The following is an 18,487-nucleotide window of genomic DNA, read 5'->3' as shown; positions in this document are numbered from 1 at the left end:
ACTGTAACAGGAGCTGAGGGAGCAGAGCACCACAGGTTTAGGCCTGTGCTGTATTCTATAACCAAGCAAGTTAACAAGTTTTCACTCCTTACTACAACTCCAAATACTCAGATTTAACAACGCTTCAGTAAAAAAAATACCCCTCGCCCAAGAATAGAAATGTTGTGAACTAAAATCTGTAGCTACCTTGTCAGTGCACCAGGATCCCATAACCTGGAATTACAAAGTGTCTTTAGCCCTGTATACAAATAAAAGATTTAAAAAATATATATATCAATGCAAAACTGCTCCCACATCCCAATTTAGAGTATTTAAAGTGATTCTTGCCTCATATCCCAAACGCGCTGCCCTTTGCAGAAGAGTTTCACCAGCATTCTTATTGACAATAAGTCTTCGTGCTTCAGGCGGCATGGGACGACTTGGGGTGGTCTCCTGAGGGGTGCTTGCAATCTGCAACTGCGAGGGCTGAGAGACAGGTAATAATGAGGAAGTCTGCTGCAGGCGATCATACAGCTTCTGCTCATATGATTTGGCTGGTGAGGAGTCACAGTCTGAAGTAGGCTCTGGTCGCTTTCTGAATCTTCTTGTTACCGTGACCTGTCAAAATCATTATTGGATTTTTTTTCCCCCCTTTTTAACGAACACGCTGATGGGAATATATTTTCCCAGTTAAGAATTACATTTCTGTTCTCATTACAAAAATTTACTCATGTTACAACTCCTCAGCTTTACAACGCCTCAGTTCTTTATGTATGAATTAGGCTTTATCTCAGACAGAACAAATCCAAAGCATGCAAAATAGCTAAAGGGAGGAGTCTGAATACAATTACAGTCCATTCTTGCTAGTGCACCCTTCATAATAATGAACCTTTGGCAATAATGAACCCGGTCCCTAAATCCCACCTCAACCCCCATTGCTATGGTGAGGTCTGACAGCATAGCTAGAGGAGCAGTCAGCCCCCACTGCAGCCCTGGGGCTGGAGGAGCTGTCAGGCACCCCCTCCCCCACAGGCGGGTCTCTTTCACTATAACGAACCCCTAGCTCTAATGAACCCAATGGGTTTGTTACAGGCAGGGTGTCCTGTATAGCTACACAGCACAGTAATGTGTTAGCTTGAGTAGGCTGGCTCTGCTGTACATTTTGTGAGGTTAGTGGATGATTAAGTCTAAATAAAGATACCTTATCTTCAGTGTTTTCAATATCTGTGGTGTCATCTGCTGTCAGGGATGACCTCCTTCTCCTCTCCTGTAGTGCCAAGTGTTTTGTTTTACACTGACGTTTCCCTGATGGCTTCTCACACTCATATCTCTGTAGCAGGGATGAAGCTTGGAAATCCTCTTCTTCATCTGTGCACGGCACATCTGTATTCCGGATTTCTTTAATTTTCTGCTGTTTGGCAGCCAACCTTGAGGCTGGAGTACAGTTTGGCTGAGTCTGCCTTTTGCTGTTTGCATTGGTGGATGAAAGGCTCTTCGGGGGTGGAGAGACCATGAAAAGAGGCAATCCTAAATGGGAGGAAAGGCATTACAGGTTGCAGTGTGTGTTGAGAGGAAAACCCATTGTTAATACTTAACACTAACTCTTTCATTGTTTAAGAGATTCACCAATTACATTTTCAAGTCATTAATATTTTACGTATTCCACATTCAAAATGTAAATATATGCACACACAAGATGCTAAGTTTAAAGTAGCTGTAATTGTCTGATAAAACCACTACAGGAAAGTTTCTATTACTATTGTGTCTTAGGTACTGCAGAGGCCAATCACAGCAATGATATGTAACCTACACACTGCAACATCTAGCCTCAAAGCAGGGAGCAGAAAGTCTTTCAACTGGCTTTGGTGGATGTGAATGACAAAATCAATTTCCTTACCTGTAAATGTCTTATCAGAATGGGAGCCCACTTTCTTCATCAGGTTGGGAACTGCTTAGTTTTTCTGCCTTTTGCAAGTTTAAGTGACAGTCAAGAGATATATGGGGTAAGGTGGGGAAGATATTTCGGTTTGTAGCAAATGAACATAAGAATGGCCATAATCAGTCAGATCTAGCCCAGTATTCGGTCTTCTGACAATGGCCAATACCAAATGCTTCAAAGGGAATGAACAGAACAATTATCAAGCGATCCATCCCGTCCATCTAGTCCAAGCATCTGGCAATCAGAGTGGCTTTGGAGGAGAGCATTCGGGAAAGACTCAAAGGAATCTCTATGCTCAAAGACAACAATGGATGGAGAAAGCAGCACCTCAGCTTTTTAGTTCTTTCCAAATAAATTCTGAAATAGGCTTATTATGTCTTTCCACCTACAAAGTAGATGGATTCCTAGTGGAATGAGAAACTAGTATTTTTTCCCAAGACTACTTTGATTAGAGGCCTTGAAAAACTAGAAGAAGGATTAAATAAATTATCTACATGCAAAATATTTTGATGCTTAACACCCCTTCTACATTTCTCAGGGCATTGGGCTTCCTCCATGGTTTATTTCTACAAAAGTAGAATTTTACAGCTCTGACCACAAGTAAATTTTGTACTTTTTCTAGGGTCCAAAAGGGGTCTGGGATAAAGTGAGAGCAGAGAACATGATAATTTTTAATGGAACTTTGAATTTTTCTTAGGAATAGAACTGGGGCTATAACGTATGAATCACCTTCTTTGGAAAAAATTAAAAGTAATGCTGTCTGATGAAAGGGACAAAAAAAGTTCCATCTTGATGGCAACAAAGAAGGGAAACTTCAGATTATATTAAGCCATCCTCTGAGTCATTGGGGGAAGAGAGAGAGCTTGTAGTTCTTCCTGGAGTCACAGGTTCCAAGACCAGAAGGGACCATCATTATCAGCTAGTCTGACCAACTGTTTAGCACCAGGCACAGAACTTTCCCAAAATAATCCCTAGAACATCTCTTTTAGAAAAGCAAATAACTTGGAATTTACAAATTGTCATGTAAGTTATTCCAATGGTTAACTGATCTCATGGTTAAAAATTTACACCTTATTTCCTGTCAGAATTCGCTTAGCTTCAATTTCCAGCCATAGGATCATGTTCTACCTTTCTCTGTTAGACTAAAGAGTCCATTATTAAATGTTTGTTCCCCATGCCGGTACTTCAGACTGTAATAAGTCAGCCCTAAACCTTCTCTTTGGTAAACAAAATAGACTGAGCTCTGATTGTCACTACAAGGAATGTTTTCTAATCCTTTAATCATTCTCATGGCTCTTCTCTGAACCCTCTCCAATTTTGCAATATCTTTCTTGAACTGTGGACACAGTATTTCAGCAGCAGTCACACCAGTTCCAAATACAGAGGTAAATAACTTCTCTGCTCCTACTCAAAATTCCTGTTTATTCCAGAACCCCATTAGCTCTTTTGGCCATGTATCACGGGTGGAGCTCATATTCAGCTGCATCATTCATGACCCCCCCCCCAGATCATCTTCAGAGTTACTGCTTCCCGGGATAGAGTCCCCCATCCTATCAGCATGGGCTATGTTCTTTGTTCCTAGAAACATTTAAGCATATTAAGAACATGTTGTTTGCTTGCACCAAGCAATCCAGATCCTTCTGAATCAGCAACCTGTCCCCCTCCCTATTTACCACTTCCCAAATTTTGGGATTATCTTCCACTGATAACAAAAAATTAAATAGCACAGGGCCTAGAACCAATCCCTGAAGTTCCCCAATGGAAACAGTCCAGCTGGATGATTTCCATTTACAGTTACATTTTGAGACTTGTCAGCTAGCCAGTTTTTAATCCATGTCTGCCATGTTAATTTTACATTGTTCCAGGATATTTTTCTAAACAATGTCATGCGGTACCAAGTTGAACACCTTACTGAAGGCTAAGTCTTTTGCATCAGCACTAATACCTTTATCGATCAAACTTGTTACTTCATCAGAAAAAGAGATTTTGAAACAAATCTTGTAGTAACCCTCCCATTCTGTTCTTCCAAACATGAACAGCACATAACCAATGTGGACTTGTCCTCCTCAGTTCACAGTCTGAAACAGTAACTGAGGTGCAAAACCTCCTTTCCCTAAACAGTCTCATTGGTGTAACATCTGTAAACCAGGTCATCCTTCAGTGTCACCAACAACTATTTAATTACCAGTTGTTTTAGTGGGAAGGGATGGAAATAAAATTAAATGGAGATGAAGTGGAAAGATGGTGGAATTAGTTATTTACCTGCAACAGAAATAGAAGGAGAGAGAAGACTTTCAGAGATGGGGAAGAGGAAGAGAAACATAGAAAGGAAAGGTGGGAACGAAACAAGAGACAGGGGACTGAAAAAACCACCACCGATCCCAAAGAACAGATCTTCCCACTGAGTGATGCTGAATACAGCAATACGGTGCAGGTCACAAAGTTTAGTTATTATATGAAGGCTAGGTTCCACTCTATCTTTGCACAAATCTCCCACTAATAAATCACTAAGATCCTAAATCTATACATCAGCACACAAACTATTACAAGTTGTATGGGTTAAAGGGCCTTCCAAAAGATTGGCAGTATCCACAGCAGACATTCGCATCAGTCTGGGAAACACAGGGCCATCAAAGGGTGAATCTAGTCTCCCTTCAGTCTGATCTTTCTGACCACTATGAATTTAAGAAAAAGAGTGGACAGGAATATCCTCAGAAACCCAAACAAAACATCAACCCTATGTTGGCACCAATGCTGGGAGCAGAATTTGGTTCTCTTGCTGGTGGCCTGAGCTGTAAATGGGCCTGCTTGCAAAAGGAACCAGCTCTGTGAAATCTATCTGAACATTCACTAGTTTAGCATCCATCTTGGCACTGCTGAGCAGATTGTTGGACTTGCGATGGATGCACATAACTGAGGGGCAGATGCTGGTATTCAAGGTACAGAAAAATCTTTCCAGCCTCTCTATTCAGGCTTTTGTTTTTGTCTTGTCTGAGTGGCAGTGAAAAACCACAGTGGTTCTGTGGTTAATCTCCATATGAGTGGCTAAGATTCTCAGAGAACCTCTTAGGACAAAGTCTATTTCATTCCTCACTGCCTGTAACTCCAGGTGGCTAATGCTGAGTTGGAATTCCTGGGAAGACTACTTGCTCTCAACCACATGAGGACTCATCTGCATTTCCTATCCTGAGAAACCAGCATTAGTTACCATACAGACTGCTAACAAATTTGGCACAGGTCAGCCATGAAGAGAGAATGGAGTGGACACCACTATTAAAAGGGACTTGTGCCTGGAGGCGCTGTCCATAGACAATCCAGACCCTAAGTCTGGTAGTGACAGTGCTTTAGCAGGAAGGGAGTATTGCCCATAGGCCACCTGGTACAAGCTAGCTTAAAGTATTGTGTGCTGTTGACTGAAAGATGCTGGGGAATTGCTTGGTGTGTGCCAAAATTTAGTCAAATTTGTCCTCTGACAAAACCAAAATCAGCTTCGGCCCCATAGACAGGGCTTCCAAATGTATGCATCTTGAGATTAGATAAGAGCTCTTCTGGTCAGTCTCTATGAATCTAAAATGTTCCAGGACCAATTTGGCAAAGCTTGGCAAATTGCCACCACATAGGATTGAGGTTGTGTGTGTAGTAGCAGATCTAGTTATTTTGTTGTCTCAGTCCAACCCTCCACGTGGCATCAACAGTACAACTCTCTCCTTTCCTCCCATATCCAAGGGCACTGCCTGGAGTTGATCATCACTGTTTCCAACTGCAGTTGCCCCACAACTGCACCACTTGGAAGCCTTGCCTGAGTCTATAAATCATGAAAAAAAAGTCAAGGAACAACTGGATCAGAAGAGCAAAACCCAACTTCCTCATGCAAGCTCCGTGCATGGAGAAGCCTATGTAAGCAATGATGGGAAAGAATTTCCTAACCCTGGTAAATGGAGAAAAACAGATCAAAGAATTTACAGTCCTGTGCGGATGGAAGCAGCAGTTGCAGCAAAATGACTTGAAAGCCTTTAAGTGTCTCTTGGGAATGGGTAGGCTGGGCATAAATTTAAATCAGGTCTAAGGTGCTATTAAGGGCTTATTCTAGGAATAGAAAGCGTCTCACATTGTCAAAGCATGCCTGAACCAGGATGCCTCTGGAAATAGCATCAGAATCTTAAAAAAAATAAAATCACATTTCTTTGAGCCAACATGTCAACAAAAAGAGAAGATCTGGCAATATAACAGCAGGCTTTGCAAAGTAAAGCTAGCATCAACATAACAATCAAAATTTCTGGCCTCCCCTTTCTGAGTTCTACTAGACCTTTTCTTCTAAGAGCACAAGGAAGAGCAGAAGATGGACAGGTATCTCAGCCAGTGCCTCTAACACAATGGTATCTTATAGTAATAGAAAAGAGGCTTTGAATCTCCTAAGACAGCTGATGATCTTCAGGTACACTAAAACCTGCTTTATCCATTAACATCAATATATTTTTCTCCCTTGCAAACAATCCTTACTGAAATGAAGGATGGACAAGGTAATCTTTGGGACAATTGCTAACTTTATGCAATTGAACTGGAAACCATTTGAGAGATCTTATAAACCAACTTCTTTTTGTCTGGGTTGAACCACCTGACCTCAGCAATTCTCAAGAGTTTCTGGTATGGGGAAAATGGATTGATTGGCTTTCCCTGTGTCTCATTTTGATAGGGTCCTGGCTGAGGGTTGGTTGAATTGTAGGTTTGGCTATCTTGAGGGTGAAAGGTATCAAATCAACCAAATCTGTTAGCAAACAAACAACCCGGGACATCTGATTCAGAGTGCTCAGAGCAGACGGGCAGCTATGTTGCTATAGCAATTCACTGAAGACCTACCTATAGCAATGGGAGGGGTTCTCTCACTGGCATAGGTAATCCACCTCCCAAGAGACAGGGAGTAGCTAGGCTGATGATGGAATTCACCCATAGTACTGTTTACACTGGAGAGGATGGGAGGACAGGGAGCAGTTTAACTACGAGTTGTCCTATTTCAAAATAATGGGCTTTTGTTATTTCAAAATAACTCCTCTTATGAAGAGGAACAAGCTTATTTCAAAATAGTTATTTCAGGAGTCATTATTTCGAAAACTCCCCAGTGTAGATATGCCCTAAGGTGGCATAGGATGACTAGTTTTTAAAGTTACGAACTTAAACTGCCTCAGAGGGGTGGCTGTATAACTTCATCACTCCAAAGATGTGAAAAATCCACATCCCTAAGTAACACAGTTGTACCAACCTAATTTCCTCATGTAGACCAGGTCTTAGTTACATCTAGGTCAGCCCTCAAGAATAACAGGCTAATTTGCTTTTGGGGAAGGGAGTGATAGGGGTGGAGTGGGGGGATAAAGAAAAATCCTTAAAGCCTTTCATTGGCAAGTCCTGAAAGGGAGAAGGAAAGTCTCATCCTCTGTACTGAGAGTGGGATGGAGGGAGAAGGAAGAGCTATCTGAGAAGATGTGGAGAATCTGTGAGCAGAAACAGCCACACAGTTTAAGTTTGCAGGGCACCAGTCAAGGACAGCACAAAGCACACTGAGAATGTCTGACTACAGCTGAGATTTTAAGTTGCTTGGTTTTGTGAGAGTGATACCTCAGTCTCTTGAGGAGGGAACTAAACCATCTGAGAACTGGGGTAGGGAGAGAGAAGTACGGTTGCTAGGCTTCTAGTTTTCGACTGAAATGCCCAGTTGAAAAGAGACTCTGGTAGCACCAATCAGCACAGTTGCCTGGGCAATTAAAAGTCCAGTCACCCTGCCCTGGCTCCACACAACTCCAGGAAGCAGCCAACCTAGATAGAGGGGCAACCAAGGAAGTAATGAAGTAATAGAATCTCAAGCTATGGAGAAGCAGGGAAGATGACTGCCAACACTTGGAGCTGAATACAGGTACGGGAGCCTTTGATGTTGCTGGATGGGCCTTACTTAGCTGCTGGAGCAGTAGTGGTTGTGGGAAGGAATCATACTGCTAGTCAAAAGAAATCCTTAGATATGTATAACTACATCTCGCACACAGGCACTACTTCCCGAGAACCTTCTGAGGGCAGGTCTACACTTAAAATGCTTCAGTGACGCAGCTGTAGTGCTTCAGCAGAGCCTCTCCTGTCAACGTGCTTGACCCACCTCCCCAAAAGGTGGTAGGTATGTTGCCGTGAAAAGCCCTCCCATCGATATAGTGCTTGTCTACATGGGTAGGAAGGGTTTAGGTCAGTATAACTGCATCACTCAGGGGTGTGGATTTTCTACCCCGAGTGACATAGTTATACCAATTTAAGTTTACAACATAGACCTGGCCTGAGATGAAGAGTGAATTAGAGGAGCAGAGGACAGAAAGAAGCTGGCGAAATATCCTGAAGTGAGTCACTAAGGAAAACTCTGAGCATGCCCATGGAAGGACGCTGGGGAGCAACATTGGGTCTGTTCACTAGGGGTGTCCGTAGAGAAAGCAAGACAGGCAAACTGCACTAAGGGAAAAACAGGAGTAACCTCTTGACTGCCTCTAAGTCTTAGAGAAAGCAGAAAAACAGCAGTTCTTTACCTGATGGAAAAGCAGATTCCCATGATAGAGGAGATTCCCGTTTAATTATACCCAAAAGGCACTAATCCATGTAGCTGTACATGCAGTAAGTATTCTTAGATGGACTAACAACTTGAGGGTTTCCCTCCCTGAATTATTCCCTATTCCTGAATTATAAGAATGTCAAAACAGCTGAAGATATGAAGGTTCATTTTTAAAGTCATTTAAACCACAATTTTAAAATAACCAAAAAAAAAAAAAAATCATACACCCCCACCTGACAAATTTTAACTACCGTGATTTTTTTTTTATATAGTGGAGCTCTAAGTCTTTGTACACGTGGACTTCTATAAAAACTGCACACAATTCCTTAACAGTGGTGGCAGCATGCATCACTACAAATGCTATGCCAGCTGATGTTTCTCCTAGTTTCTGCATACCTTGTTCATTGTCACTTGTTTTGAGGGACTCTTCAGACCAACTTCTATTGCTTTTGACCTCTGACCTTTTCCTGGTGTGCCTTTCTTCTGTGCAGTCTTTGACCTTTGCAGTGGCCTCTGGCTGAACAGCCTCAGCTAAATCTTTCCTGCTTTGCCGGCCCAACTTGCCGGACGGGGATCTCTCTGGTGACACCTGCTGCTCCCATAGTTCCCTAAGATGCTGCAGGTGACGCTGCTTTTTGGGATGGAGCCCTGTTAATTCAATGCACACCTTCAGGTTGGTCACCTCATTACAATTGGGCTCTTCTAAGTGGTTAGAGGAATTGTTTGTCATTTCCCTCTCAGGCCAGTCATCTAATGGAAAAATAACTAAAAATTAATCAAAAGGCCCCCTCAACTTAAAACAAAAGCTACATTTCACTTGCGGGGCATATAGTCTCAGCTTTACCACCACACTATGCATTTTTAAAGGGTCATTAAGGGTCACATGCACTAGGGTCATTTGCATTGCTACAGCTACAGTGTCCAATGACTATTGTTTTACCCTTAGACACCATGATATTATTTTAAGTGAAATGAGAGTGCTCAGATTAGTAACTATCAAGTTTAGAAATGACATTAATTCATAGGGATACTCCTTTCACAAGAAAGTCCCTAAGGGGAGACCAAAGCAATGGAATTACCTTTGGAGCTCCTCCTCTTTTTTGTCTTCGATACAGCTTCATCCTGTAGTTCATCCACAAAGTTTTCATTTGGGATGCCCTCATTTTGTTCTCTCTCGCCAGAGTGTTTACGCTTTCTATCCAGACGTGGGTATGGATGCTGACCGATATCATCTGTTGGCTGGTCCCTTATCTTTTCATATAGAGCATGTCTCTCCAGATAATATTTCTCAGTTGGAGTGTCTCTTTCTTCTGAGGTTTCAGGAAAATGATCTCGGTTGTTTTGCGCACTATTAAAATCACCTAAAAATAATTTTTAAAAGATCAAAAACACAAAAGTCTATTATGAAATAACTGACATTAAAGAGAGAAGAAATGCTAGCCTAGCAATATAACCTTCTGATTTCTCAATCAAAACACTGCTTACTTTAAATTGAATTTTGCTGCAGTCAAGTGTGAAACAGCAACTTTTCCAGTAGTCAAGTTGAAAACCAAGCAAGTATTCAAATTTCTGGCCTTCAATTTTTAGCCAGCATCCAGTCAGGCACTTCACCATGCAAGTAGCCAGAGAAATATCAGTGTACTTACCTTTCTTTCATTCAGGGTTTTTCAATGACTTTAAAGATTATTCTTTAGATATCTAAAGCACATACTCTTTTGAAAGAATAACCTTAAAAATCAGATAGTAATGCAAGCTTCATTTCTGCAATGGCTTTTATAGAATTAAATTCAGCTGCTCTGATACTTTAAGTCAATGCAAGACTAATCATGCCCAACTGCAGAGTCTGATTACAAGAATTCAACCCCGCTACGGTGTGTCCTTGGATGTACAAATGGGAAACACAAGCGAATGCACATTCTAGCACTCACTCGGATAGGAAAACACTTCAAGAATTGCTGAGAAATGATAAGACGCTACCTGAATTTATTTTAAGATTTTTGCAGCCTTGTCATAGGCAAGAGAAGCAGAGGTGCGCAGGATGCTGCAGCATCCACAGGCTTTGCATCCAGCTTTCCCACTCCCCTGAACCAGCTCTGTTGTCCACTACCCGCTAGTTTTGCCAGCTCCAGGTCCCTACCATGCCTCTGGAGTCTTGTCAGCCCCACTGGCCACCAGCCCTGGAGGATCTACTGCCACCTGGGTTCTACCACCAGTCCTAGGCTCTGCTCCTGGCTTGAAGCTCAGATGTAGCCCCAGCCTGGGGTGGTGAGGGAGTAAGGTTGCTGACTCTCCTTGACTGGAAACCATTGCCAAATGGCATCCAATCTGTCCAGTGTGGGAGAGTTGGCAACTGTCAGAGGGGCATGAACAGGTGTAAGGGTGTGTGAGACTCAGCACCCTTCCCTTGAAATTGTCCAAGCACCAAGCCCCACGCATGTATGATAATCTTCCAGTCACTGAACAGCAAGCTCCTTCCATCTATTCCTTAAAAGAAAAAGAAAAATCCAGCACTCGCTTCTCCTATAAAGCTTTCCAGCTACAGTGACCATTTAAGCCTGAAAAAGTGATCTGATACCACTTAAGATTACTAGCCAAGGAGAAAAAACATACATGCTACCAAGCCCCCTCCAAACTTAACCCCGATTCAGGATTAGCTTAAGTGCATGTTTAATTTCAATGGGACATAAATAGTGTACAAATATTCTTTGAAGAGAGATTCTCTCTTGAAACAGGACCTAAATGAACAAAACAGGTATGTACCATTTATTGTGCACTACACATAAAGCAACCTATCAATAAACTTTGAATCCATATATTACACACACATACTACTAGAGTTTAGGTCTCTCATATGCCTTACCCTTCCTGGCTCACCCTCTTGTTCTCCTTTTTACAATCCTTTTCCTCTAAGCCTTCGTCCCCATTTCCCAATATTTCATACCTCCTTTGCTTCCTTACATATTGTTCTCTTCCTCAGCCCCTCGAATTTCAATCTCCCTCCCACTTCTCCCCTCAAAACTGCGCGCACGTGCGCGCGCACACACACACACACACACACACACACGCACGCCACTTGGTTTCTAATTTATCCCATCAATCTCTTCTCTTCAACCCTATCTGTTCACTCACTACTCTCTTCACCATTGCCTTCCTGTGAGGAACCGAGGCACCCAAAGGCCAACACAGCAGCAGTAATAGCAAAGCATCCTCTGGTCAGTTTTCACTTACTGAAACTTGGAAAAGCTGTAAGCAGCAATTAAAGCACTGCTTTCTGTAGACTCCAGGGGAAAAAAACCACCACCACCAGACAAGTTCAGTCTCCATTTAGAAAGTTACAAACACAACCAATAAAAGAACAAGAGATAAAAGCCAAAGGCACTCTCTCAAAAAAGCACTATATTTGGCCTATGCAATTGGAGTGCTCATTCCCTAGTCACACATAGGCCCGTCTCCTATAGCGCGAACCCATTTTTTAGACTGTTCTCCTTCTACAGAATACGAACATATCTGTATTTAAAAAATTGGAAGCATGGGGAAGCTTCCCTAGAGTACAATGAACTTTCTCCAAAAAACTACAGTCCAAAATCGAAATGCATTTGTAAATATTAGATGCCAGCACATATGGTAACATGTGCCAAGAGCATTCAGCCTTGCATATCTTCATCACATCAATATCAAATCAGATTTATTCTGAACAAATTTAAAAGAAGCTGGACCAGCAACATTAAGTATCAGTTCAAAAATGCCTTTAAAAACATAATATCCCTGTGGAAGGGATGTTAACGACTAGTCGACTATCCGATAAGCGAATGCTTAACAGGCAGTCGAATAGCGACTCAACTAGTCACTTCCCCCCCTGTCAGAGAGAGGCAGCGGGGGGGGGGGGGGGTTGAGGGGAGGAGCAGGAGCTGATAACTCTCCCCCGCCCCCATCACCTTCTCTCCAGGGGATGCACAGGCACAGTGGCAAATGGCACAAGCGGGGACTGCTTCAGAAGCAGAAGTGACGCAGGGAGCACGGTGCAAATGGGGACTCAAGCAGTCCTCACTCGCCCCATGCTTTGTGGGGCCCCCTCTTGCTGCCGCTATAAGAGGCAGCAGGGAGTGGGGATAAGAGACACTGCTGCAAAGTAGCCCCTGTCCATGTGGGTCCCAGCGGGGAGCTGGGCTCCCTCACGGACAGGGGTGTTTCCACCAAACAGCCCCTATTTGTGGCACCCAGGGCTGGCCAAGGACAGGGGGCTCCTGCTTGAGCAGTCCCTGCCCATGGCCAACCCTGGCCACCATGAACAGGGGCCGCTGGACTCAGAGTGAGCCGGGACCGGAACCAAGCAGGACTCAGCAGCTCTTATTACATTTACATGCAGAGCCACAGCACAGATGGCTCCAGAGCCAGCACAAGCCAGGATTGCTCATTCCCAGCTGGAGTCACCTCCTGGAGCTACCCCTGCTGTGGCTCTGCACAGCAACGCTTATTGACTAATCATATAGTTGATACAAATTGTATCAACTATACGATTAGTCAGATAATCGCATTTTTACATCTTTACCCTGTGGATGATCCACTCTGGAGTTAAAAAAAAAAAAAAGGCTGGAACACTCCAATTATAAAGATGTGAAAGTACACGGTTAACCAAAGCGCCTAGGCGGCTTGTAGTAACAAATTAAGTAAGCATATGCCAGCTGCTTTACTATTGCATTAATAAAGGTGGTGCATTGCCTTTTCCCTTAAAAAGATCCCATGTGCTTCTTATAAAGCATAACAAGGTCATTGGTTAACCTTCACGTTTACACGCAAGCTCCCACAAGGTATGCTCAGGGAGCTGTCTTAAAAGCTCCCGGTTACACACACCAGCTCCCAGGGAGCTGCCTGCCCCTGAACTCTGCTACCACTATATCAGCGCAAAAAGAGAGGGGGGAGAACAGGTGAGAGTAGGTGCACGAGGAGCCGGCTTAAAAGCTAGCTCCCTGCGCACACCAGCTTTCCCATGTGTAACCATGCACATTTATGTGATTAAATGCATTTTAACATCTCTATCCGATTGCCTCCTAGAGGCCCTTATAAAGACCTGCAGAAGCAGCAGTCTTTACTGTGACCATCCAGAAAGACTGCAGATAAGATCTGCAGGGAAAAAGCTATGTAGCACCCTTTGGCTACTAAATGAAACCAAGAGACATCAAATTACATTTAACTCCCCAATTCCATTTTTTTCCCCCAGCAGGATCTCCCGAGAAACAAGGAATGCCCAACTATGCCCTGCAAAGGATAGCTTCAAGAACAGTGAAGTGATGTTCATTTTAGTCTCATTATTATTAGCCCATCATTCATACAGCTTTTCTGGTGTCTTGCTCATCTCTCTAGAAACAAGGCAAGTACCAATGCAAGCTAGCAGACAAGTCCTTTACTGACCCGTTTTAAAAAAAGATGAGGAACATTATTAGATGCTCAATGTATATAAAACCTGTGACATAATCCCCCTATGACAATGTTGCAATGACAGCAAAAAGTAAGAGAAGACACATTCAGGCAGAATGGTAAAGTTATTAAAATATTTTGGGAAGCATTTTGACTATTACTGTATTTGCAGACTACCAGATATACTTTTTCCACAATTTTACTATTATTGCCCTTTAAAACTAGACTCCTTTTTGTTCAGCAAAAAAGTCTGGGCTGTCAGCCTGTACTTTGGTACTATCTTCTCAGGCACGTATCCTGTATCAAAGCATCATTGTTATGAGGTCTAAGTCACATGCCCAATAGTGTTTTGTTTTACTCAAAACTACAATAGTTTCATCAAACACAGCTCCTGCAATCTCTATTCATATTTTACCACCATATCCCACTCTGTCCTGAATCGGATTTGGAAAGTCATCTGGCTCAAAGACACACGACTCCCAAAATCCAGGTATGAATCTCTCAAACTAAAGTACACTCACACAAGAACAGTCTCCTCTCTTTGGGCCCATATGCAGAAACTTTATTCTTCCTCAAGCATTCGTGCTTTCCCTAGACCTTTTAGTCTGCCAAGAATGAAAATAGCAAACACACTTTGGAGTCTTTAATAATAATCACTATTCAAATAATGCAGCAGATAGACACAGTGACACTAGTAAATGCTAGTTTTCATAGCATCACATCAAAAGGTTGACTCTAAAACTGCAAATGCTGCTACAGTGATGGGCAACACATTCCTGACAGTTTGCTAACCTCAGTCCAGTTATACTAACCTAGCAAAAAAGCCACCTCTTATGATTCTGTAAAACTGGAAATTAAAGAAAGATAACTGACTCCACATCTATTGTTTTCTATTTGAAGCAATATACTGGACACTCTGTGAAAAATAAAGAAGATCAGAACGGCCATATTGGATCAAACCAACGGTCCATCTAGCCCAGTATCCTGTCTGCCAACAATGGCCAATACCAGATGCTCCAAAGGGAGGGATCACAACAGGTAATCCTCACACAATCCCTCTCTGTCACCCATTTCCAGACAATCAGACAACCATTCCTACCCATCCTGGCTAATAGCCATTGATGGACCTAGCCTCTATCTAGCTAGCTCTTTTTTTGAACCCTGTTAAAGTCCTAGCTAAATGATTAAAAACTGTTCATTTTTTCCATCTTCTTTTTCCTGCCAGCACAAATATTATTAAATAACACTTTCCCATACTAGATCAGTGGGAAACATGCAGCTTATTTTTTAAATTGCAATTCTTTCTTTAGATGTAAAGCAGCAACTAGAAGCAGCTTTTCCTCTCTCCGTCAGCGACTTCTCACTGCAGGCATTTAAGTAAGATGCCTTTTAGTCCTTCCCAACTCTTCACAGGACTCTTATTTTTAAACATGAACTAGCATTCATCACCAAGATCGCAACAACAGAACAGAACAATTCAGCCAAGCTAATTGTCAGGATAAAGCAAACAGCACTCTGACTATTCCATGGGGGGGGGGGGAATCCAGTTTTAATTTTTTCCTTTCTGGACCTCTTTTCCTGGATATTTTCCAATCCTTGTTTATTTGCCTAAACCCACTATATTAAGAATCATGAGGCTTTCTGCACCACTGCCTGTCATAGCAAGTTAATGCTGACCAAGCCAAAGGACAACAGAACATTTGCCGTTTTGATCTTTCATGACTCAGAAGTCACACAAGCAAGAAACTGAAAGATTACTACACTGTGTCCTGAGGAACATACACACTTAGCAAAGAGGCTGCAGATCAGTTCCATCTGAATTCCAACCTCTTTGCAAATGAAGGCATACTTCCATGCCCAGAACAGCGTTCCTCACACCCACATTCCCCAAAATCTCTGGTCTTTAACATAAGAGTTTTTATTTTTCTCTATTAAGAAATCATCAGTATTTCTGAACTGTAATTTTAGGAGCATAACTATCAGTTTATCTATCAAGACATTCACAGCTTGCAAAATCTATTTACTCTTACATACTTTTGTACAATTTTAATACAGCTCCAAAATTTTTGTTATTTACCCTCTTGCTTGTGTCACATGACTTTCTCTGAAGTAAATGTATTTGTATGCTTAAATCTGAACAATTCTATGATTCACGACACATCCATCCCATAATTTATCGTGTCTGTGCTATGGAAATACTCCATAGAAGCATCACCACAGCAACATTTACTAGTCACCTTAGCAACAAAGCAGCTTCACTGCTGTTCTCATATTTCCCACTGAGTCCTAAACAAGATGGAAGAATATTAAGACACTTACAGTTTATCCCCCCCACTTAACCAAGTTTAAATCTTTATACTCTTCTGCAGAGTGCCCGTTCCTAGAATGCAGACACTTGCTAAACACTGAAAAAAATGTTTTAGAAGTCATTAGAAAATGTTGATCAGTTTATTAAGTTATCTTAGGGTTTTTTAGTAGCAGAGAGGTAGCCGTGTTAAGTCCTGAAGCTGCCACGGGACTCATTGATTTTTGCAGATCCATACTAACAGATTTATTTGGACATAAGCGTTTATGGGCAAAGACCCACTTCGTCAATGCATCAGACGAAGTGGGTCTTGCCCATGAAAGCTTATGTCCAAATAAATCTGTTAGTATTTAAGGTGCCACAGAATTCCTTGCTTTTTCCAAAAAAAAAAAAAGGGGGGGGGGGGAGTTAGATGGTCAAGGCTTTACCCATGCGCCACTTGACTAACTCCCCAAGAAAGATCAGAAAAAAAATTGGGGCTGTCAGATGGTTGTACTAATTGTCTTTAAAGGAAGACAGAGCGGCAAAAATACTTATACTATTATTATTGCGATAGGAAGCAGAGTGTATAGAAGTAGTGTGTGAAATAGCACCTGATCTTAAGACAACAATTCTGTAACATGTTCTATGCACAAAAGATTGCTGCACCTGCACAGTGCCCCACTAATATGACTGGACCTCTGCAAGGTCACAGGAGTCAAGCTGAATACCACATGTTGCAAAATCAGACTTTAAATTGTATTTGTTTTTCTTTCAAATGCACATGAGCTAAATTTGAACTCTGCTATAAACTTTAACATTTCACTAGAAATTACTGATTAATCAATTTTGCCCATGAATTTCCTGTTAGCATCTGGAGAGGTCTATTACTGTAATTAGATATAAATGTGTGAACAATATATAAACAAAATGTAACATCTTTGGGGCATCAAGATCCAGCATAGAAGGCAGAGCATAAGACAGGAGAAGTTCTGAAATACAGCTGTTAAAAGTTCTATTCAGTTTTCAAACTTTCAGCAGAGATCAGGAATTGGTGGGGGAATGGGGAAACAATGAATGCCTTTACATTTTCTCCGGTGATTCTCACTGTTGAAAGCCTTAACTGATACCCTGAGAAGAACACGCTAGGCAAAGTTTACCACATCTTTTGTCAGTTGTCATTTTTCAGGTTTTGTCTACAAGGCCATGTTCCTAAAAGTCAGGCAGTGTAAATGCTGTTTTGCAGCACTTTTGCCAACAAAACACTTCAACCCCCTATGAGAGGAGTTCACATGGTCAACAGGAGAGCATGGAGCAACTGGTGGAGGGGAAACTAGTCACATGCCCTCCCTCAGCCCAGGGTAAGGCTGAGACAATCCCCCCACACTCCTGGCTCTGCCTTTCCCCCTCCCCCTCCCCCTTGCTCTCCACCCCCATCCATTTCCCCAAACAAGGTGGTTCAAGTGAATAGCAGGGCCACCAGCAGGGATCCACTACCCCCACTTCCCTCCTCACACACATACACAAGCCCACTCGCTGGCAGTGACGGGGGAAGCATAGCAAGGTGGCCCCGCTGTTTTGCTTCCCCTGGTCGCTGCGTTGCTCCACTCCCTCTGGGAAGTGTGGGGGTACCAAGCCTCCCCCGATAGTCTCCCAAATGGGCCACTCCTCCCACCCACAGTGTTCAGAGAGGGGCAGGGGAAAAGGGAGCCACACATGACCCCTCATCCACCATTAAGTGTCACTCCAGGGAGAGCACTTATGTCAACAATGAGCCATTTAAACAGCCACTGGGCACAGCAAAAAAAGTTGGTTATTATGGGCAGTGGGATGGGTTTAATCACCTGTGAACCACAGTTTCCTTGCTCAATTGCTAGTGTAGACAAAGTCTTAGATGTATCAACTCTCCTACAAATTAAGCTGCACCAGAGCACCAAAAAATACTACGCCTGAGGCATTCAACAAGTGCAAAATGTATATTTCTGATTTAATCAACTGCTATACCAAGAAGCAGAAAGTGAAACAGGGCAGTAAAAAGTTTTACTAAAGGTCAGGTCTATATTATAAACATACATCAGTATACATAAGTCACCCAGGGGTTAAAAAAATCCATACCCATGGAGTGATGAAGTTATACTGACCTAATCCCCACTGTAGACAGTGCTATGTTGACAGGATGGTTTTTCCCATCAGTATAGGTGCTGCTTCTCACAGAGGTAAATTAACTACTCCAATAAGTAGAAACTCTCACATTGGTCTGGTAACATCTTCACTGAAGCACTACAAAAGGTAC

The 18,487-nt window shown here is 42.4% G+C and overlaps 1 protein-coding gene across 12 annotated transcripts in view; it reads right to left on the bottom strand.

The window, feature by feature from the left end:
- The window catches only part of BCOR (BCL6 corepressor), a 107,091-nt gene that overhangs the window by 25,622 nt on the left and 62,982 nt on the right, over positions 1–18,487 (bottom strand). For 8 of the 12 annotated variants that reach the window (XM_006133942.4, XM_014578961.3, XM_075913232.1 and 5 more), the window contains 4 exons: positions 9,575–9,856; positions 8,892–9,245; positions 1,181–1,506; positions 328–597 (listed from right to left, as the gene is read on the bottom strand). In XM_006133942.4, the coding sequence (XP_006134004.1) occupies positions 328–597; positions 1,181–1,506; positions 8,892–9,245; positions 9,575–9,856 (1,232 nt within the window). The remainder of the gene's footprint in view (positions 1–327; positions 598–1,180; positions 1,507–8,891; positions 9,246–9,574; positions 9,857–18,487) is intronic. The other 4 variants (XM_075913238.1, XM_075913234.1, XM_075913237.1 and 1 more) reach the window with 3 other exon arrangements.

Source organism: Pelodiscus sinensis, chromosome 1 (assembly GCF_049634645.1).
Source record: "Pelodiscus sinensis isolate JC-2024 chromosome 1, ASM4963464v1, whole genome shotgun sequence".
NCBI classification, from domain to species: domain Eukaryota; kingdom Metazoa; phylum Chordata; order Testudines; family Trionychidae; genus Pelodiscus; species Pelodiscus sinensis.
The sequence above is the reverse complement of the archived record's forward strand: the minus strand, read 5'-3'. Positions and strand labels throughout refer to the sequence as shown.